This window comes from Harmonia axyridis, chromosome X, assembly GCF_914767665.1.
Source record: "Harmonia axyridis chromosome X, icHarAxyr1.1, whole genome shotgun sequence".
NCBI classification, from domain to species: Eukaryota; Metazoa; Arthropoda; class Insecta; order Coleoptera; family Coccinellidae; genus Harmonia; species Harmonia axyridis.
This window is the reverse complement of record NC_059508.1, coordinates 6,971,751-6,995,139: the sequence shown is the minus strand read 5'-3', so window position 1 is coordinate 6,995,139 and position 23,389 is coordinate 6,971,751. Positions and strand designations below refer to the sequence as shown.

The 23,389-nt window shown below is 36.4% G+C and overlaps 1 protein-coding gene across 1 annotated transcript in view; it reads right to left on the bottom strand.

The window, feature by feature from the left end:
- The window catches only part of LOC123686089 (metabotropic glutamate receptor 7-like), a 66,515-nt gene that overhangs the window by 16,256 nt on the left and 26,870 nt on the right, over window positions 1–23,389 (bottom strand). The window contains exons 4-5 of the mRNA XM_045626068.1: window positions 11,040–11,285; window positions 1,082–1,225 (exon numbers count right to left, since the gene is read on the bottom strand). Coding sequence (XP_045482024.1) covers window positions 1,082–1,225; window positions 11,040–11,285 — 390 coding nt within the window. The remainder of the gene's footprint in view (window positions 1–1,081; window positions 1,226–11,039; window positions 11,286–23,389) is intronic.

Below are 23,389 nucleotides of genomic sequence, written 5' to 3'. Positions count from 1 at the left end.
TGAAGCTGCGCGAAAACTAACTGGAGAAGATCGTCATGTGAGATATCAGGAAATTGAGAGATGTGCAAGCATAACTATGACTAGCATACATAAAATTTTGCACGAACATTTGTGTGTTCGGTAGCAGAAGGTGGCGTCTTTCTTCACGAAAACTAGTCCTTTGGCAATTGAAACTCTTGAAAATCAAAAGGACTTCAATTCAGAGTGGTATGAAAATATTTGTTTGCCTGAAGTTTTCGGTAAATTTAGAGAAACAAACCCAAAACGACGCATTATGGCAATACAAGCTCACACACATCAAATGCAACGAATGACTATTTGGACACACAAAAAATCAAATTGAAGGGTCATCCACCTTACAGCCTGAACTTGACACCGAATGACTTCTTCCTCTTTCCAGAAATTAAAAATGAACTTCGTGGACAACGATTTTCATCGCCTGAAGATGCGGTTGAGGCCTTCAAAACGCATGTTTTAGAACTACCATGTTCTGACTGGAAAAAATATTCCTAATGATGGTTCAATCGCATACAAAAGTGTATAGTTCTTGAAGGCGATAATCTTGAAAAGAAGTAAAAATATTTTGCATCAAAATCGCTTGTTTATTTTTTGTATTCTCAACACATAAATAGTAACCCTCGTACAATATGGATTTTCTTGTAACAGAATGAGCTTGTAATTCGAAACTCTTGTCCAGCATGATTTTCGAATATTTATCCAAATTTGATGTCGTTAGTATCATTTCTATTTCATTTATGTTCTTCAATTAATTATCTACTGCTGGGACCATACAAACAGATTTAATGAATTAAATTTTGAGCTAGAAAACCTCCCAGTCATTCAAAGTGTTCAAATTCACAATTTTTCATATTTTTTTCTTATCATTGCGGTATACTATAAACAATATTGGACCCAACGTTGTCCCTTGAGGAACACCAGTTTTATTTGTTGTTTTAAAAACTGTACGATTTCTTATCTAGATATTGAAGCACTAGTTTCATTACTAGTAAAAGTTTTGAAAAATAAGTTATAATATACTCGTTGTGAAAAGGATAGATTTTGTATTTATCGTTTAACTCACCGACAAAGGAAACATCTCTTAAATAATTGAGGAGTTGACGTCCAGTGGGGGCAGGCTTCAATTTATCACAAAGATGAAAAGGCTCTCCACACTGGTCGACTATGATTTGGTGCACAGCATGGGCAGCTGCGTAAACAGCGTCAACTGTAACAAAAAACCAGTTGAGAAATTGCAACACGAAGTAGTTGATTCAATGAGAATCAAGGAAAATGAATTGGATGTCGCCTAGAGATCGTTCTTTTGCGGAATTAACAATCGTCCTATTTTCATTTTCTGGATCTATTTTCATTTTTGTTGGGACAGAATAGGAAGAATCGGGTACAATTAATCAAGCGAGAACATTTAAACAGGATTCTGTTCTGGGCCAACCAGCGATTGTGAATCCTTACGAACGAGGAGCGAACAAGTTCTTGGATATTACTAAAAAATACATTTACTTTTCTACGGAGCTTTTCATGAGAATGTTTAAATTTCTACACTGTAAATGGAGATTCTCAAATTGCAGAAATAAGATTCAATCTCTCCAACAATACTTTTTTTCAAAGGCCGAAAGCGTTTCTAACTAAAATAAGAATACATAACTTAGAGGGTTTAATAATAAGTTACAGTTTGAATGTTGTTATTTGTTCTGTATAACGCTAATTGAAAAGTCCCTGGTCTGATGCACAGATAGTGGTGTTAGTATTGAATCCATATGATTTTTAGTTAGAATCTACCTTCAAACGATACGTGTCAAAATTTGACAGCACTCCGACCATTAGTTTGTGAGATCTTGCGTTGTGAGTGTAACTGCTTTTGTTATTTGAAAAAAGATGAAAAAAAAAAGAATTTCATGTACTGATAAAATATTGCGTTTTGAAGGGAAAAATACAGTTGAAGCAAAATCTTGGCTCGATGAAGAGTTTCCGGGGTCTGCACCAGGAAAATCAACCATCATTGGTTGCGGCGAACGCAGTGGACGCCCAAAAGAGTCTGTCACCGACGAAAAAATCAAAAAAGTTCACAAAATAATTTTGAACGACCGTAAAGTGAAGTTGATCGAGATAGCAGACATTCTGAAGATATCATCTGAGCGTGTACATCATATCATTCACGAATATTTTTACATGAGAAAGCTGTGTGCAAAATGGGTGCCGCGCGAGTTCACAATCGATCGAAAGCAACAACGTGTTATTGATGCAGAGCAGTGTTTGAAGCTGTTTAAGTGCAATAAACCTGAATTTTTGCTACTATGTGTAACAATGGATGAAACATGGCTCCATCATTCCACTCCTGAGTCCAATCGACACTCAGCTGAGTGGACTGCACACGATGAACCGAATACAAAGCGAGAAAAACATAACAGTCAGCTGGCAAGGTTATGGCATCATTATTCTGGGATGCGCAAGGTATAATATTGATTGATTAACTCTTAAAGGGTCAGATCATCAACAGCGATTATTATATAGCGTTATTGGATCGTTTGAAGGATGAAATCGTTAAAAACGGCCCCATTTGAAGAAAAAAAGGTGCTGTTTCATCAAGACAATGCGTCGTGTCACAAATCAATGAAAACAATGGCAAAATTGCATGGCATTAGGCTTCGAATTTTTTCTGTATTCACCGTATTCGCCAGATCTGGCTCCCAGATAATTTTTTCTGTTCTCAGACCTCAAAAGAATGCTCGCTGGAAGGAAATTTAGCGCCAATGAAGAAGTAATCGTCGAAACTGAGGCCTATTTCGAAGCTAAAGACCAATCGTACTGCAAAACTGGTATCGGAAAGTTGGAAGATCGCTGTATCGCTCTCGAAGGCAACTTTGTTGAATAATTAAATCGAATTTTGCTAAAAAAAAGGAGTTTTACTATGGAAGACCGGGGACTTTTCAATTCGCTTGAATATCTTTCTCAAATATATAAACAATCGATAGTCATATACCATAGCATTTGTTTGCTATACAATTATTGCTAGTTGAAAATTTCAAAGGATATTGTCACCACAGGAAACACCTCATGAGTATGAGTCTAGCAGAAAACGGCACGAGTAGATTCTATAGGGAAGAGAAAGAAATTCCGGATCACCTGGTGAATTAATCCCAGATACTGGAGTTTATTCGACCCCGAAACTATACACACTATAAACTACAACGACTAATGGAGAGAACAGCTCTGATGCTTCAAATCTGCATCAAGAGCATATTTGACTCTTTGAAAATTTGATGAAAATCTAAGAACTAGCCTTGAAATATACCCAATTTCCTGAAGTTTCAATTTCGAATTTGGAAGAATTCATCTTCCCTGACTTGAGTTTCTTTGAAGGATATACAGGGTGGCCATTTGAAAACGAAACAGACGAGATTACAGACGAAATAAAGTTTTTCGATAGAAATGCTCGGACAGGTCGATTTCTGTTTCGAGGGGGACAACTTAAGATGTAGGTTACGGACGCATAGCGCTTCAACCCTTGCTGCTACAACCCCCACCCCCAATTTTTGAATAGGGAAGATGGGGTGAGTGATACCTCAATTTAAAGGTATTTTTATACTGATTTCAGCACAGTAATTGTTTTTTCATTTTATGCATTAGTTCTCGAAATATTCATGCGTTAGTTAGTTAGGAAGGAAGCCACAGTCATGGTTGTTTTGAAGCTCAAAATGTCGATTTTTCACAAAACACTACAAGTGCCATGAAAACACCACTTCATTTTCAAATACTTAGTTAAGAATATTTCGAGAACTAATGCATAAAATGAAAAAACAATTACTGTGCTGAAATCAGTATAAAAACCCCTTTCAAATGAGGTATCACTCACCCCATCTTCCCTATTCAAAAATTGGGGGTGGGGGTTGTAGCAGCAAGGGTTGAAGCGCTTTGCGTCCGTAACCTACATCTTAAGTTGTCCCCCTCGAAACAGAAATCGACCTGTCCGAACATTTCTATCGAAAAACTTTATTTCGTCTGTAATCTCGTCTGTTTCGTTTTCAAATGGCCACCCTGTATATTTATGTAAATTTCCAATCCAAAATTGCGATGATTATTAAAATCTCGCCAAAGATAAGTGGAGAATATTTACTATCTTATACCATAATTAAATCTGTTTTCATTCATCTGTATCCAACAAACCATTGAAGGCTTCAAACTTCAGAAATCATAGACAATTAAGCATCCCATTTATATATTTTCATCAATATGAAATCAATTTTCTCCCGGAAAACTGGATCTTCAAGTCAATAGTTGGTAGCATATACCACCTCATGAGCTCTTCAGAGAAAATTGTTATTAATTGAAGTCAACAGCATCAAGCACTAATAATTAAAATTTCCTCATACATATCTTATGTTTGATGTAGAGGATCATTAATATCTGAACAAGGAGTAGATGACGTTCGAGTTACGCTATTACAAAGGGCATGAATAAACACAAGATTTCAGACTTCCCTCTTATTCTATCCAGATATTGTTAATATGCAAGATCATTGAATGGAGGAAGCACCTAGCATTAATAACCCTGTATGTTGTTATGGATATGAGAAGTGCTTTTGTTGATTCCGAGTTGATGAAGTGAATACGCATAGAATCTCATTCAGTTGTTTAGAGCAGATTCCCGAAAAGGATCTTTGTTAGATTTATCATTGTAGTTTCATCGATTTTCCGGAATGCCAAGTGCATAGTTATTGAGGTTTAGAGTAATTGATATTATCATTGTTTGTAGTAGGTTTTATTTATGGTTCTTAAGCTAAAGAATGTTGGAATTTAATTTGCCATCAATTATTAAGAATTACATATTCAAAATTTCATAGCCAGCGGTACGAAATTTCAATTGAATTCAGAAAAATTAGGCTAAAGAATCTACCTTCATATTTTTTTTTTTTCACTCATTTCTCAGATGTACAATTCTATTCTTATAAGTTTCGAGCAAGCTTCTTTGATTCTCTGCCTTTGAAAGATTATACAGTGTGGACAAGCCAAATGGAATAAATTCATTATCTTGGTTACTGTACATACACTGTGTCCGTAAAGTATGGAACAAATTCATTTTTAGCTGAACAGATCATTTTAGGAAATAATTCTGAAATTCGTCAATTTTTGATTTTAATTTACCGTATTTCAAAATAATAATCTAATATATGGTGAATCACTTTCGAGAAATGACGTCACCGAAATTTTATTTTGAATGGAACACCCCTATTTTGTCTCATTTTTCCGATTACTCTAGCTGAGCTGATTCCAAAAATGGGTGTTGAGGACAAATGTCAAATTTCCTCATTATATTGTTCATCTTCAGTACATAAGCCTGATAGAATTCTATTCCCGTCAACTAATCGAATTCTCTTGTATGGCAACAAAGCAATATTTTTTCATGAATCCAAATGAACAAAATCTATTAACACAAGCAGGTCTACTGAGTTCTTTACAATTGCCGTTTCAATATTGACGGACTTGCCGTGGAAATATTTGTTTGCACATCAAACAACACTCGACTCTGTTACAATAATTCCTGTATTGACTATGGGATATGAACTGACACTAATCATTGGCCCTCCCATATCTCCTCTTTGAGTAGGGGATTTGGTCTGACTAAGGCGATTCGCAGGAAACGCTTTCTATAAGTTCAAATGATCAGCCATCTGGAAGTCTACTAACAGCCTGTTGCATAAATCCGTGGTTTAACGTAAATCCTATGTTGAAACGTGTATCTTCTTTGCGTCATACATCAAGGTGAGTTTAAATTTGCTTTTGTAAGCCGGACAGCCAATTATGGCTGTTGACAGGAAAGTTACTAGAATCTCGCGATAGATCTTCTTGCAAGTTCTATGCAACATATTATTACGTGGAAGCTATTTACTTTCGATTTATTTTTCTCAGAAGGAAATGCTCAAGATTTGTTCGAGATGGGCATTTTCGAAACCCTACGTGACATTGAATATTTTGAAATTGCAAAATAAAAACCAGAATGTAATACAACAGTAGCTTTAATCCCTATAGAAATGAAACCGGGGATGACACCTTACAAAATCAAGGAATGGTATAGAATATATAGCTCCGTATAAAGGGAAATGAAAGAAGCACTGGCTTTAAAAAGCTTGGAGATTTATACGCATTGTCCCAAGATGTGCTTATTAGACGTTTCTGGAGACCTGGCCTATTTGAATTGTGAAAAATGGAATTATGATATCAATAGATATCTTCTACTGACTTGAACAGTTTATGTGATCTGAGTAGTTCCAGTTATAAAAGCAATGAAAATTACATTTGCAAATGGACAGCAAATAGAAGCAATGAAATTGGACGATTTTTACAAATACCTCGGAATGAAACAAACCTCAACAGCAAGAACATGACGAGAATCATCAATACATATACATGTTCAATCCTAACATACTCTTTCAATGTAATTCCATGGAGTAAAACAGATTTAGAAAACATACAATGCAAAATGAGAACTCTGATGATAAAAGTACACAAGCACCATCCAAAAAGTAGCATTGAGAGGACGATACTGCCTAGGAATAAAGGAGGCAGAGGTCTGCCAGACATCATGGAACTTTCTCACGGATAAATAGAATGCCTACGAAAATTCTTCAAAGACAAATCAAGCACGTCAGAGGTCAACCAAACATTGTGTGAAGAAGACGAATCCACATCTCTACAACTGTAAAAGCAGCAATTGTCATACAACCACCAGACGATCCAAGAAAAACTGTAAAGATGGAGAGAGAGAACTAGAGAAGCCGCTACATGGTCGACATTTCAACGAAGTGAACCAAGATCATGTCGACATTGAAACGTCGAGATCGAGTGATCTCAACGAGAATAGTTATTTATAATACAAGTGCAGAAGGCATTGATATTCTTTCACGAGTTCAAAATTCAAAAACGAGCCACGAAGTGGCGAGTTTTGGAATGAACGAGTGGTAGAATGAGCCTTCTGTGCGAGTATTATACATTATTTTCTCTAATTCATTGCATTTTCATTGAAATTAATGAAATATTGCCATGAATATAATTTAGTGATTTCTGCATTGAAAAATGTTGGTTGGCAGAACTGATTTCTTTAAGGCAGATTGATGAATTTGACAGATAAAGCCGTGGCGGAAAGTTCGGAGTGCCAACATAGAATAATAAAATATAACCATGAAAACTGTGCGTTTCTGATATATTCTCGCACGATTTTGTTCTACAAGATGTGGAAGAATGAGCGGAATAACCACAGAATTAGAGAAATTATCATAAAGGATCGAACTATATATTACTGACGATCGATGTCGATATGGGTGTCCAATGAATGAGACAACCCAACATATCGCTGGTGGTTGTCAAATGTTTGCGGGAAATAAATATAAAGAGAGACAGGATGCAGTAGGAAAGATAGTCCATCAAAAATTGGCAATCAGATTAGAACTAATTCATTTGGTAAAAGTGCCACACTACAAGAATCGACCGGAGTCCATTCTGGAAAACGAACTCTATAAACTCTACTGGGATAGTACAGTTTTGACTGTTGAAATAGTCCCTCACAACAGACCAGATATATTACTAGTTGATAAACATAAGAAGACAGCAATACTCATCGACGTAGCAATACCAAATAAAAACAACATGCGTCAAATGGAGGTCCAAAATATCAGAAAACTTCCTAGGAGGCGACAGACAGCTTCAAGGATCAGCGGCATCGCGAAGAAGAGGACCAGAAGCTCGACGAAGACCTGAGGGATCCCAAGGATCGGACACGACCGAGCTCTATCTGGTATTGAATGAATGTTCCTCTTAGCGGAGAGTGAGAAAGCCGACGTCGAGGGGAGTTTTCTCTCCTACTCGTATAATAGGCTAAAATCGGGGGATAATATCATTCCTAGTATTGTATGGCTGGAATGCAAAACAAACACTATAATGAAGGAAAGCAGTGCTCAAAAAATTAATTTTGTATTTGTGTTTCGGTAATATCGAAACACTATTCTGTCACGTATTTCAATAGAAATGTTTAGTTGGAAAACAGCTCTGCGATTCAATTAGGTCATGACCTCTGACAGGGCCGTCGCTAGCCAAACTGCCGCCCTAGGCAGAGACAAAATTTGTCGCCCTAACAGAAGTTTTACAGAATGCTAAAACTGAATTCTTATGAATAAATGATGAAATATATGAATTGAATTCAGGTTTCAGATTCTTCTGCTGAGCGACTTCATAAAACACTCGAATATTCATTTTTTTCTTCAATATGATTAAATGAACCATTATGTTTGATTCGAATATATGTTGCGGACATTTTTGATGGAAAAACTTTTGAGATTAGTGAATTTGACGAAAAAAATCGTTTGTGATATTCGTTGAAATTAAAAAAAAAATTATTTAATTCATTTTTTCAGTATTCTAGTTTTCTTGAGAAAAGTTGATAATGCCGCCCTCCGTTATTTGCCGTCCCTCTAGAAACCCTGCAGTTCAGGTTCTTCTGCTCAGTTCCGACTTCATAAAAAGCTTTAACATTTTGTTTCCTTTTCTTCAAGGTTATCGAGCAAAACAATCGGATGAACCATCATTTTGAATTCGAATGCGCCCACGCCCAGCACTAGTTAATTTGATATAAAAAATGAAAAATATCAAAATACAATGAAATGCTTTACAAAATAATAAAACTCCTTATATTTCTTAAGAAGAAGAAGCTTTGAATGGTGAAATGAAATCGTTTTTCGTATATTTTGCTTTCCATTCTGTGCAATCAACATTCTGATTATTGAAGAATTGAAAACAAAAATAATCCAGAAGCCGCCCCAAATGGCAATAAATTCGGGAATGTTTATTAGCAAATCGAACGCCGACAAAGTGATGAATGCGTGGGTTTTTTAGCGTCAACTTGTAAACAACACTATGAGGGGATAACGCAACATCTGGTTATTTATGATTATAATGCGATCAATGTTTATGTTTAATAAACTATTATTATTATTATTATCATTATTATTAATGCGGCACCTTTGATGGTTTTTGATTATTATTTGTCGGTATTTTTCCTGTTGTTGCTGACCGAATCAAATCTCATTCGGTACTTTCCATTTCTACACATGTGATATTTGTTGACCGAGCTTGAAATGCCGCCCTTGAAATTTGGCGCCCTCGTTTCCATTCGAATGATGGACAGAAAAAACAAAACCACATCAGGTTGGTTTTGTTGGCGTACACGAATATTCATATATTTTTTCTCATTCAATGCTCCATTCGAATCCATTTTTCGGAGATATAAAACCTGTTACATTTCTGGCCACGATCTTCCTTGGCGTACCATTTTGCAACGCGATACGTATGTTCTTTGTGTAACTTGGAAGTTGGCAATCGTACAATAACCTGAGCATTGTTAGTTGAGTAGATACTCTCGTGAATTCAGCTCTTTTCGAGCGAAAAAATTCTCTTTTTCGATATGGAGTTCAATTTCTGCGATAAATGCAAAGCCGATAGGAATTTTTGAAATATTTAGGTACTGGATATGACGAACTATGATTGTAGTTTATCAACATCACCTCGTTCTTTATATTCATTGAATTGAATAAAATAGGATTAATTTGTATGAATTACTCGATTCTATCGAAAGGTTCTTGTAGAATTGAGAAAGACAGAATATAAAAGTAACACCTATTTCGTCACCAGCCTATATTTTAGACGTGTATGATCTCTGAGAGTGCGCAGGAGCATTCTCTTCCGTGTGTTTTTCCTTCCTCTATAAATTCGGCCGTTTTGCCAGTACGAGCCGTAGGAATTGCAGCTTCACGCTGAGAGAGGTTAATCACACCATTTCGGGATTTACATTTTCCAATTTCGCCTATGAAATGGGGGCTGAAATTGAAAAGTCTTCATCGGGGGATATACTCTAACTGAGTTATTTTTGTTTCTGTTACTGCAGATCCAGCAAGAAACTAAATATCGAATAAACTTGGATTTGATTCTAGCTCCTGCTTAGAATAGGCTTAGTCCAACTTTTTTTCTTTGGTATTGATAGAATGCGGAGTATACTTCAACAACCCGAGTTTCGAAAAGCATATAGTTATAAGGACATGTCCAACTAAGAGCCAAGGTAGAGATTCAGACTATTGATCCATATATTTTCTGAAAGCATCAATATTGTATCAGATCCTATTGAAGCTGGACAGAAAACGTCAGAAAAGGATTTCAACTTTAGGTACCTAGTGTTATATAAAGAACACTCACTTAATATGCGAACTAGAACTTCGTTTGCTAGGCCTTAGTCAATACTGGCACAATACAGGCGCAATTTATTACTTGAACAATCAAAATCAAGTGATGAATGCCAACCTTATTATCATTATTATTATTCACTGAATAACAGGATCGTTGCGGCTCTGTTAGCCTTCCGGGATCTTTTGTTCTAAACCCCATCTATTCATCCAAACCCAGGGAGGCAGTCGATACGGTTAATGAAACCGACCACATCCTTAGGAGCCTTGGCTATAACTTCATGAGTATCCACAACTGACTTTCCCATGTGAGTGATTTTAAGGCCAGTCAACCCTGGATATTTGCACACTATGTGTTCGGCTGTTTTTACTTTATTTTCCACAGAGCCTGCAGATCTCATCTGCTGGCTTACCCATACGGTAAAAAGGACTTTGCACCGACGGTAACCTGTCAACTGTCCCACCATTACTCGAAGTTCAGCTTGTGGTAGCTTCAGAAGCTTCCTGGTATAGGTTGGTGAAAGCACTACAAATTTATTTGCCTGAGCAAGACCTGGAGTCTTTCTCCAGAGGGTTTTCTATTGTCCCACTCCCATTGTTGGACCGCTGCTTTATATTGGTCTTGTCCAAGCTCACAGAACGGCACAGGACCAACAGGTGTTTCCAACCTCACTAACTATCTAGATTAACTATCAAAAACCCAAAGTCGATGGAGAAAATGAGGGACTGAACGAGAGAGAAATATATCACGGCTTGAGATCAAGCTGACATTTTTTTAAATCGTAATGCAGGTACTCACCAACAAAAGGAACCAAGCCTTCTTGTTCATAGTCGCCTAGGCTCTCGTGTCCAGTACATTTTCTAGGTCCGGAATTGCCGAAACTACAGTTATTATGTTGACTCCAAAACTCCCTGAACCAAGAATTTCTGCAGTTGATGAGAAGGCTGGAATTATGCTTATGTTGAAGATTATATTCGGATGTGCTGTTGCAGAAAACATCTGAATCCACTCTGGGTCTCAAAGATAGGAAGTAGTCGTCAAATTCTGTAACCAATAACATATTTTAAATTTCAGTAAATATAGTATATAGGGTCCTGCAATAGTGTGTTAGGCTTCCATAGCTGCCAAACCAGACGTCTTAGAAATTTAGTTGTAAAGCATCCCCTTTGTACTTTCGATTCTGCATCTTTGGAAATTATTTTCTGATATACAGGGTGTTACCAAATAAAATTATTCAACAAATGAGCGATTTATTAAATGGAACACCCCTTATATTTTTGCATATTTTTAATGCTCTTCAATACCTCTATCATGATGCAAAATATTAGGGATATTTTTTCAACAGTGCAGATCTTATCCAGAGAAAATTGCAAAATTGAAGAGCATTAAAAATATGCAAAAATATACGGGTGTTCCATTCAAAAAATCATTCATTTGTTGAATAACTTTATTTGAGAACACCCTGTATATCAGAAAATAATTTCCAGAGACGCAGAATTGAAAGTACAAAGGGAATGCTTTTCAACTAAACTAAATTCCTGAAACGTCTAGTTTGGCGGCTATGGAAGCCTAACGCGCTATTGCAGGACCCTGTATATTGACTATAAATATACAAAACGTACATTGACTAACGTGAAAATTCATCATAATTTATAGTGAAATACTATATTTCGGATATTCAGAAATGAAAATTTATATTTAAGAGATGAATTGAAAATTTATCAACATCTCAACAGGAAGCAACTTGATTTTTGCTAAGATGAAATGTGATATGCATAGGAGTTTCTTTTCTATATTGGGCAGGTCGGTAAGGATTCACTTGAAAAAATATTATTACCACCTAATTAATAGTAAAAGTAGACTTGATGGGGAATTGAAAGTGAGGCTCTAAAATACGACCAACGATGGTATATAAAGAATTGGCTTCTAATAAGAACTAAAATTAATATAATATATTATGCGTCTCTCATAGGATCCCTCGTCCTATTGGAAAAATTTTGGGACAGTCGATTTTCAGAAGCCTCTGTCCAAGCGAATTTCCCTCCATCAAAATTGTTCGCCATGGACAGGAATAGAAGGTGATCTCTTGGTGCCAGATTTGAGGTGGATACATAAGAACCTCTCAACCAAGCTCCTGGAGCTTCTCGCGAGTCACTTTCGATGTAAGTGGCCTCTCAAACTGGCCAAAGCTGACCGCTTCTTGGCATTTGCTTCCTTCAGGCGGTCCAGTTGTTGACAGTTTAGTTGAAAGTCTGATGGGAAGGCTTGGAACTGCTTATAGTAATAAGTTCTCAGGCTCTCCCAACACACAAACAACAAAACATAAAAATTTGGGAAAGTAGATTTTCACAAGCCTCTCTTCAAGCAAATTTTCCTCCATCGAAATTGTTCGCCATGGACAGGAACAGAAGGTAATCTCTTGGTGCCAGATTTGAGGTGGATACATAAGAACCTCTCAACCAAGCTCCTGGAGCTTCTCGCGAGTCACTTTCGATGTGATAGGCCTCTCAAACTGGCCAAAGCTGACCGCTTCTTGGCATTTGCTTCCTTCAGGGGGTCCAGTTGTTGACAGTTTAGTTGTTAGTCTGATGGGAAGGCTTGGAACTGCTTATAGTAATAAGTTCTCAGGCTCTCCCGACACACAAACAAAAAAACATAAAAATTTGGGAAAGTAGATTTTCACAAGCCTCTCTTCAAGCAAATTTTCCTCCATCGAAATTGTTCGCCATGGACAGGAACAGAAGGTAGTCTATTGGTGCTAGATATGAGGTGGATACATAAGAACCTTCCAACGAAGCTCCTGGAGCTCCTGGCGAGTCACTTTCGATGTGAGTGGCCCGTCCAACTGCCAAAGCTTGTCGCTTCTGGGCATTTGCTTCCTGCAGACGGTCCAGTTGTTGACAGTTTAGTTATACGTATGATGGGAGGGCTTAGAACTGCTCATAGTAATAAGTTCCCAACCATTCCAGTCACACATACAACAAAACAAAACAAAATTTGGTCAGTAGATTTTCACAAGCCTCTGTTCAAGCGAATTTTCCTCCATCAAAATTGTTCGCCATGGACAGGAACAGAAGGTAATCTCTTGGTGCCAGATATGAAGTGAATACATAAGAACCTCCCAACCGAGCTCCTGGAGCTCCTGGCGAGTCACTTTCGATGTGAGTGGCCTCTCCAACTGCCAAAGCTTGTCGCTTCTGGTCATTTGCTTCCTGCAGACGGTCCAGTTGTTGACAGTTTAGTTATACGTCTGATGGGAGGGCTCAGAACTACTCATAGTAATAAGAGCTCAGCCAGTCCCCTCAGACATCCAACAAAACGTTCCTGGCCGTCAATCTCAGCTTGGCCACTGCTTCCGCCGGCTCACCGCGTTTCGTCCACTACCGTTTTCGCTTGACGTTGTCGTAAGTGATACACAAACCGCTTCAAGAATTGATAGATTTTGTTAGAAATTCGGTCAATGAGGTTTGTTTCGTTAACTCGTATGGTACCCATACATCGGATTTTTTCGTGCAATCTTTAGCTTTTTGGTAATAGAAACAGTTCTTAGATAACGATGGGACTCGACAATGGCCATAATTTCATCGACAATTGGTCTTCCAGTGAGTGGTGTACTTTTCACGTCGAAATTACCGGAACCTAATTGACAAAAACAAAATTGCGCGTGATTGGCTGTTAGAATATAGATAGAAGAACGGAAAAGTAAACATTTGTGCTCGATCCCGAATTCAAGAAAGATGGAAGTTTAGTGTCACCAATCACAATTAAGCTGGCCGATTGTGCGTGCGAGTCATAGGCGTGGAGAATCATGATTTGATTGTTGAATGCTTTATCAGGATCTTTTCATAACTTCGCAATAGCTAAATCATTAAACTGAGAAAACCATTGCTCCTTTTGAAACACGAAAGAATTTTTATGAATAAATCACATTTTTGAGCATGAATTGATCATTTCATTTTTGAAAAAAAAAATATGTTACGCTACTGCTATAGTGACGAATGTTGGCATTAGAACCAATGCATCAGTTACAAGGCGATTTTCCTCCTCTAATTAATGTTTTAAGGCTGTTCCAGTATCAGGACCATAAATACTATTCACATTTTCAGCCGTCTGGCTTGCATTTTTGCCTTCTTCCAAGAAAAACTGTATAAAGTAGCGTATTTTCTCTTTGCTAGTGTCCATTTTTGACGCGCGCTCAAACCAAATTGAGCCAACTAATCAAAAATCTGTCAGAAATGTTTTTAGTACGACATCTCATTTTTCTAATGTCATCTAGTATAACCTGATCGGGCTTATACAACGTGAGATATAGTTAACTGAAGTCATGTGTTGAAAAAATAATGGATTTATTTTTACTACACCTAATATTATAGAGAAAATATACTGCTCCACAAGAGTTAGGGATATCGTATTCAATCGTTTTGAAAAGTATGTAATCTTCGAGAAAATCGCTGTAAAATCATTTAAAACTAAATAACAACTCGAATCGATCCAATAAAAATCAGTATGAGACATTTCGTCAATCTGGTCGCCTTTTTTTCTGAAGTTTGGTTCTTTGCATATGCTTCATGAATGTTCTTATTTTGAAATGGAGTCAGTTTATCAACGGCTTCGAATTGAAACGAGTTTTCTGAAAATGCCAAGACGTAAATAAACGAATGCTGAGGCTGATAGGGCAATCGGAATGCTACAGGGTGGCCTAACTTAGGTTATTGTAGCGGAAAGGCTTCAAGTCAGCCAAAGTTTGATATCTCGACTTTGGAATAGGTTCAGGAAGACAGGTTTCGTGTTGGAAAGACCAAGGCTTGGTGAGCGACGAAAAACAACACCTTCTCAGGATCGTTTCATCACCGTATCGGCTAGAAAAAACCCTACATCTATGTGTAGAATGCTACGGAATACTCTTCAAAATGCAGATGGGGACCAAGTTTCCATCGAAACCATCAGACGACGATTGAGAGAGGTGAATCTAGGTTCTAAACGTCCATTAAGAGGTGTACCATTAACACGTGACCATAAGCGTCAAAGACTGGAATGGGCAAGGCAACATATAATTGGCGTAGTGTCCTTTTCACTGATGAATCCAGATATGGACGATTTTCAGATTCTCGAAGAATAAGGGACAATTCCACGCATACCCCGTAACCGTCGCTATGTCCAAGAAGTCCATCCATTCCGAGGGGGTAGTGTTTTGGTATTGGCCGGTAAATGTTTCAACGGGCGCACAGATCTACACATTTGTCCTGGGAATATGGCCGCCTTACACTATAGGGAGCATGTCATTGACAATGTTGTGCCAAATTTTCACGCTGCTATTGGTGAAACTTTTCAATTTCTAGATGATAACGCTAGACCGTGCAGCCATAGTTGAGAATGCGCGCAAGGAGCTTGGTATTCCACATTTACCGATACCTCCGCACTCACCTGATTTGAATTGCATAGAACATGCTTGGGATATGGTCCAAAGAAGATTAGATAAATCATCAACCTACCCTAGAATCCTTAAATGATCTGAGAAAGCTTCTGCCCCGTTTATGGAACCAAATTCCTCAAGAAATGTTCTACAACGTCGTGTGTAGTATGCAAAGAAGATGTCAAGCTGTTATTGATGCCCGTGGAGGCCATACATTGTATTGATAGTCTTAAAATGCTTGAATTCTCTGAGAATAAAATTTCCTTATTCTACTCGATTTGTCTTAACCACCCTGTATATGCTGCAGACCTACAGGCTAAAATTAATTTTATTTCCTGCAACTTGAAATCATATTAATATGAATTTTCATCACAAAAATCTCATTCAAACTTAATTTTTTTGGAATTTAAGTCAATATCCCTAACTCATGAGGGGCAGTTTAATTTCAGACTGATGAAGCCAGTCTCTGTCTGACGAGCCGTCACTGCATAACATAGCAACCATGTTCATTGAAAAGGAAACAATCAGTTATTCCATGAATGCTCATATTTTGTCGTGCTGGCATTTTGTTCATTTTGATTCAAGTAAAAAATGTACTAGCGAATACAATGAAGAAACCGATTCGGAAATAAATGAATCTTTGTGTGGAATGAAAACTCGATTGGTTTTCGTGGAAAACAATTTATCAGAGTTTCAAAAGAGCCAATAAAACTGTTTCGTGGAAAATTGTCAAGTATCAATTGATCGAAACAGTATAGAGAATGCGTTAAATTGAAATTAGCCGAACTAAAATTAATTCAATGATTTGATTGAATCTGTCAGTTGAATATTTCATCTTCAATTGCATTAATAGAATTGTGTATTGTGCCTGTGTAATTCCACGAAACGAGCATAATATTTTTCATTCTGAATTTTTAGCAATGTCAACAATCGTGACAACTTTTGCAATCAATATTGTTCCATTACTAATAGAATACAGGGTCCTGCAATAGTGTTTTAGGCTTCCATAGCTGCCAAACCAGAAGTTTTAGAAATTTAGTTGAAAAGCACCCCCTTTGTACTTTCGATTCTGCATCTCTGGAAATTATTTTCTGATATACAGGGTGCTACCAAATAAAATTATTCAACAAATGAGTAATTTTTTAAATGGAACACCTCTTATATTTTTGCATATTTTCAATGCTCTTCAATACCTCTATCATGATGCAAAATATTAGGGATATTTTTCCAATGGTAAGGATCTTATTCAGAAAAAACTGCAAAATTTCGAAACAGTAGTTCGGCAAAAGCCTTCTACCGATTTTCATAAGCGATAGAAACATGAATTTGATCCGAATTTCTTTTAATTAAAGAATTTGCCTAGTCATCGTTCCTAAATGATCAACCTCTTTTATATAGGGTGTCCGTTATCAATGTCCAAATATGAAGAATTTCAAATTGTTTTTTCTCGAGTTTTTCAAATGTAACACCCTGTATTTTTTTTCATGATGATGAACACATTTTCAAACCTTACATTTTTTCAGAAGTAACCAAAGGGCTATTTTCACTCCTGCATACAGCAGGCACGGAAAATGAAATCAGAACGGAAAATTTTATTCAAATATTGGATATAAAAACAAACGGGCGTTGAAAATGACAAAGAAAAAAGTTAATGAATAATAATTTTTTTGGATGCCGATAAAAGTGTGAAATCGTTAGAATACACAAATTACCAATAATACCTATGTATGTGTTACTCATTCGGAATTCGGAGAAATATTATCATTTTCATGTTGAACTTCAAGGATTATGATTTTGGAAGGGTTTTGAAGTTTTTCAAAAATTGTTCATTCGGTTTGGTTTCATTGTGTGACTCATTTAAAATATCCGTTAGTTATTATGTTCATTATTCCTGAAATTTTTGGTTGATATGTAATTTTTCGTGTCTGCTGGACAGAGGAGTGAAAAAACTCCTAAGGTTACTTCTGGAAAAACGTAAGGTTTTAAACTGTGTACATCATCATGGAAAACAATACAGGGTGTTACATTTGAAAAAATCGAGAAAAAACAATTTGGAATTCTTCATATCTGGACATTGATAACGCACACCCTGTATAAAAGAGGTTGATTATTTACGAACGATGACTAGGCAAATTCTTCAGTTAAAAGAAATTCTAATCAAATTCACATTTATATCGCTTCTGGAAATCGGTAAAGGGCTTTTACCGAACTACTGTTTCATCGAAATTTTGCAATTTTTTCTGAATAAGATCCGTACCGTTGAAAAAATATCCCTAATATTTTGCATCATGATAGAGGTTTTGAAGAGCATTGAAAAAGTGCAAAAATATGAGGGATGTTCCATTTAAGAAATCAATCATTTGTTGAATAATTTTATTTGGGAACACCTGTATATCAGAAAATAATTCCCAGAGATGCAGAATTAAAAGTACAAAGGGAATGCTTTTCAACTAAATTTCTAAAACGTCTGGTTTGGCAGCTATAGAAAAACAGGCACTGTTGCAGGACCCTGTATATGGAATTTCGAAGTGAAACTAATGCTGCGAAAGATTTTTTTCCAGATAAACGCATGTATATTCCTGAGTCTCATCAAAATATAATGATTCATAAAGTACAGCTGAACTGTTACCGTTGAAATAATTCCTTTATCGGTGCCTCACAAAACAGCGTTATTGTTGTCGTAATGTAGCGTTCTTTGTAGAAATATTTCCGTCTTTTTGTGGCCACATGTATTTTTATGAATCTAAAATTTCATTGCGGAAGCTAATATATGTCGTTAAATACATTTATTAGCACGTTTTTCTTCGGCTATAAACTATAAAAGTCATTGGAATGACACATAAGATAATGTCCTCTAGGAAAATTGGGATATTTGTTCCATCCTTATAAATAACTAAATAATAGACCCCTGAGGAGCCCCACAATGTTTAGTTTCCAGGTTTCAAAACTAATAAAATTCTAACCGATGCTATCATAGTTCTCAGCTGTGGTGAAAACATTGAGTGATTATTCACAAGAAAAGGAATAACTTCGAAGATAAGGGCGTAGAAATGGAGAGGGGGGGTGCCCGTTGTTTTTGGTTTTTTGTATCATTCTCGTCACAAAATTTCAATACTGTAGTTATCAGAGAACTGAACTGAGTAAATCGCGTCGAAAAATTGTTTGTCTGCGCTGTGTTGTACAATTTATTGTGTTTCATTCAAGTAGCAATTTATTTGTGAATACATCATTTTGAATTGACTATATCTACAGGGTGTTCCTAAATTGGAGGTACAATTGAAAACGACAGATTTCTAGGATCAATTCAAGAAAAAAAGTCTTATAACATGGTCCGCAAACGCTTTGTTTTTGAGATACAGGTGTTAAAGTTCAAGTTTTTCTCTAATGGCACTTTCCCTTCACAAGATATTTAACTTGAATTGGCATATATATATTCCAATTTAAAGTTTTCATCATGTGATATCCTAATTTTGAATACAAATCTACAGGGTGAATTTTTTCTGGAAGGGATCCCGCTTCTTTCCTTTAAAATAATTTTTTTGTGAACCACTGGTAGTTTAGAAAGATTTGAAAAGACACTCTGGTTCAGTACAGGTAGTTAAAGTTTTGTCGTATCTGCAATCGATTTCGAGAAAAAAATTCAAACAGCTCTCCATAGTAATTCTCAGGAAAATTATTATTAAAGGTCCAGTTAGGTAGCTGTGATAAATGAATAAATTATAAGTTTTGGTACTTATATACCAACTCTGTAGCGAAGATTAATAAAGATTCGATAAACCGGAGAAACATCACAAAAAAGTAGGACTACAAGGAAAAAACAAAGCATTAGCGGGCTCATTGTTATGGGCAATTTTATTCGCGAAAATATCCAAGAAATCTCACATTTTCCTTTGTAACTCCAATTCACTAACACCCAGTAAAAGATAAGAACAGTCGAATTGGTAATAAAGGGTGTTTTTTTTCGAGGTATATAACTTTAAAATGGCATTACTGTTCAAAATGGCGACCGAGTCAACAGTTGTCAAGTGATTTATTCTCAGTTTGGTTTGGCAATTCATCATGAATAGACTCACGCCTGAACAACGCTCGCAAATAGTGCAATTTTATTTCTAAAATAATGGTTCTGTGCGGAATACTTATCGCGCACTACGTCCATTTTAATTTGTTTAGCGATGAAGCGCACTTCTGGTTGAATGGCTACGTCAACAAACAAAACTGCCGCATTTGCAGTGAAACTAATCCTCAAGTGTATGTCGAAACACCGTAACATCCAGAAAAACTGACTGTTTGGTGCGCTTTATGGGCTGGTGGAATCATTGGTCCGTACTTCTTCAAAAACGATGATGGCCAGAACGTTACAGTCAATGGTGATCGGTACAGAGGCATGATTACTAACTTTTTCATTCCTGAATTGAACAACCATGATGTCCAGGAGCTGTGGTTCCAACAAGACGGCGCAATACGTCACACAGCTCGTGCCACAATCGATTTATTGAAAGACACGTTTGGTGACCGCCTAATTTCACGTTTTGGACCTGTGAATTGGCCTCCAAGATCTTGTGAGATAACACCGCTAGACTACTTTCTGTGGGGCTATGTAAAACCATTGGTCTATGAGGATAAGCCACAAACCCTTGACCATTTGGAAGACAACATTCGCCGTGTTATTGTCGATATACGGCCACAAATGTTGGAAAAAGTCATCGAAAATTGGACGTCCAGATTGGACTACATCCGAGCCAGCCGTGGCGGTCATATGCCAGAAATCATATTTAAAATGTAATGCCACAAGATTATCTTGTGGATAAATGAAATTCATGTCAATCGAATAATCCATCGTTGTGTTATTGCAATTTAAAGTTCTATAGCTTTAAAAAACCACCCTTTAAAAAAATTATTTAGAGTAATTTGTTTCAAACCTTATCAAACTTCTTTTTCTCACATTATAGACATAAGTAAACAATGTCATCATAAAACATTTTTTCGATTACCCCCCGAGAAAAAAAAGATCTACGCCCTCGTTCGAAGATAAACTGGAAGATAGTAAAAGTGATTTAGACAAGGACATTCATCTTCCGTATAATAAATAACAGGCAAAATCGAAATATCCGGAGATTTGAATGGATATAAGGTGATATTACGGTAGACATGAGCCTCAACTCTCTGAGGGGGTGAATATACTATAAATAACCGAACGGACACGTTCACTTAAATATTCAACTGCAGATGTCTACTCAATTTTCAACTTGCAGGACTGGATGAATATGTATGAATGCATTTGTCTTTTCTATAGCGAAATTCCCAATATTGTTTTCCCGTCCTCTTGTCCCTCTTTTCAAAATCTCATGGGAAAATATGAACAAAACTGGCGACAAATTGAAATGTTTCAGCAAAATCGCAGTTTCGTTTTTTTCTCCTAAACATTCTGGAGGAGGATCTATGCTCTCAAACCCTGACTGTAAAAACTTGATGAACCCAAACCAGGTCAGGATGATTCTTGATCTTTTTGCTTCTGAGACTACAGAATGTAGAAGAAGCATCAGTTTTGGGATGAAAATGCATACATTTTTACATATCCAGGGCCGCCGTCAGACATTTTAGCGCACCGGAAAAATAGTATTTCACTAATTTGCCTAATCTATACGAATTTTCCCCGAAGGAGCCTATGTGATTCCCCTCAGACATCTTTTCAATTTCATATAAAATCGTACACTGCGCAAAAGAATTAACGCACATTATGGAAATCTCAAATTTATTCTACAACTGAAGGTGTTGATCACTAGAATTGATCGAGAACAACTGATTTCAGAATGGAGCCAATACATTCAAAATCTGATACTCTCATTTTTTTTATTCCTGCTGGGAGAAAACATATGCATTGAAGAAAAACGTTGAAAGTGGATAACATATGCATGCATAATTCTGATAAAAATAATTATCATTGAGAACACCTTCAGTTGTAGAATGAATTTGAGATTTCCATAATGTGCGTTAATTCATTTGCGCAGTGTATTTTTCAATTTAAAATCACCTTGTCAAATTTATAGTCCTGCATTGTTTCAAAGTACGACACTCTATTTATAAGACTATAGTAAAGAGAAAACCTAGTTCTCAAAGGTGCAAAAAGTCTTGTTTTGTTAACTGACTCTGCGTCCCTAAAATTTGGCACCCCGGCGAAATGTCCGGTATGCCGCTCCTGGCAACGGCCCTGCATATATCCTACTGCTAGAATGGTCTCGATACAGCGATATTTTTTCGATATTTGGATACTACACATTTCAAAACAAAAATGTAGAGCTTTTTTGTCGACTGAAATTCTCTTAATTGGAACAGCTACGCTATTGGAATTCCTCAACTGTGGAATACAAAATGGTAACCTCATCATTGTTAACAAGAGTTCCTCAAAGGACCAACATCCATCTATATGAAGTTGGTAGATTGGAGAATGCCGAACATCGTTTGCAATATTGGTGCTCAGTGAAGTATGGGTGACAACATTGTTGGTGCATCAGAAGAAATTGTCGTTCATACTGTTTATGTGTGTGGGAGAGCTGATACACTTCACAGCAACCCTGACATGTGATCATTCAATTCGATTCAATCTACGTTCTCTTTGAAGTAACAATAGGGAAATGTTACTGGACGTATAGTCTTTGATAAAAACTGGCAGAAATTTCGCGTCGATAGCGTCACAAAGACCATAGAGAATACAAGGAAAATATTGACAAAAAATTTCCAATATTTCCGTGATTCGCGTCCGATAGCTATCACTGAAATATTAGGTTTTTCGAAAATCTGCTTGAATATTTCATTGTTGAGATGGAGTTTGGAAATGTTATTTATTTATTTATTTATTTATTTAATTACTACACCCATCTACAGCCTAAGCCAATTACAGAATGGGGAAAAATACAAAATAACAATAAACAATACTAAATAGTATATATACAGATAGCTTCTTAAAGAAATTGCGACTCTAAAACAGCCCTTTTTATATCAAAATGAGTACAGCAAAAAATGTCTAAAATATTCTGAACATTGCAAAAATCTTGACACATTCTGAACAGAGGCGAAAATCGAAGTACGTTAGTACGCGGAAAAGGAAGGTAGAACGTGGTTACATTTCGAACAGACAGCCCTGTAAAATTGTTCATTATGGACATAGCAGATTTTCACTCTTAGCCGACGATATATATTATATTGCTTATATTTTATTGATAGTTGTCATGAATAAATCAACTTTTATACATTCTACATTTCAACTACCCAAGAAATTAATAATTTGAGGATTACATTTTGTAACCATACATTTGGCAGTGTCTTATAGTGAAAAAACTCACTGAGTTCACAAACTAATGACTTGTCATCAACTTGAAGTTGAGACCACAGTAGGCTAACTGAAAGAAAGACTTCCTTGGCAAATTTGACTGAGATAACTGAGTGAAGCCATATACTCCTTCCTTACTATTCTGTGAAATAGATAAACAAATCATAAATTCCAGGTATTATTTGAACGCGTTGAATATTTGGAATAACAAAGTTCTATTTGTTCATTCGTAATTTTGAAACTATTTCTGTTCTCTAAGTTATAAGTTTCAATGGATTCTAAATAGTTAATTTTCCTATCATTTGACATGCATATCTGTCCAAAATGTTTTCTCCGAATTAAAGAACTTGAAATAAGTTGAACGAGGTTATAAAATATTATCCTAAAATTATTAATTTCCAATTTTAT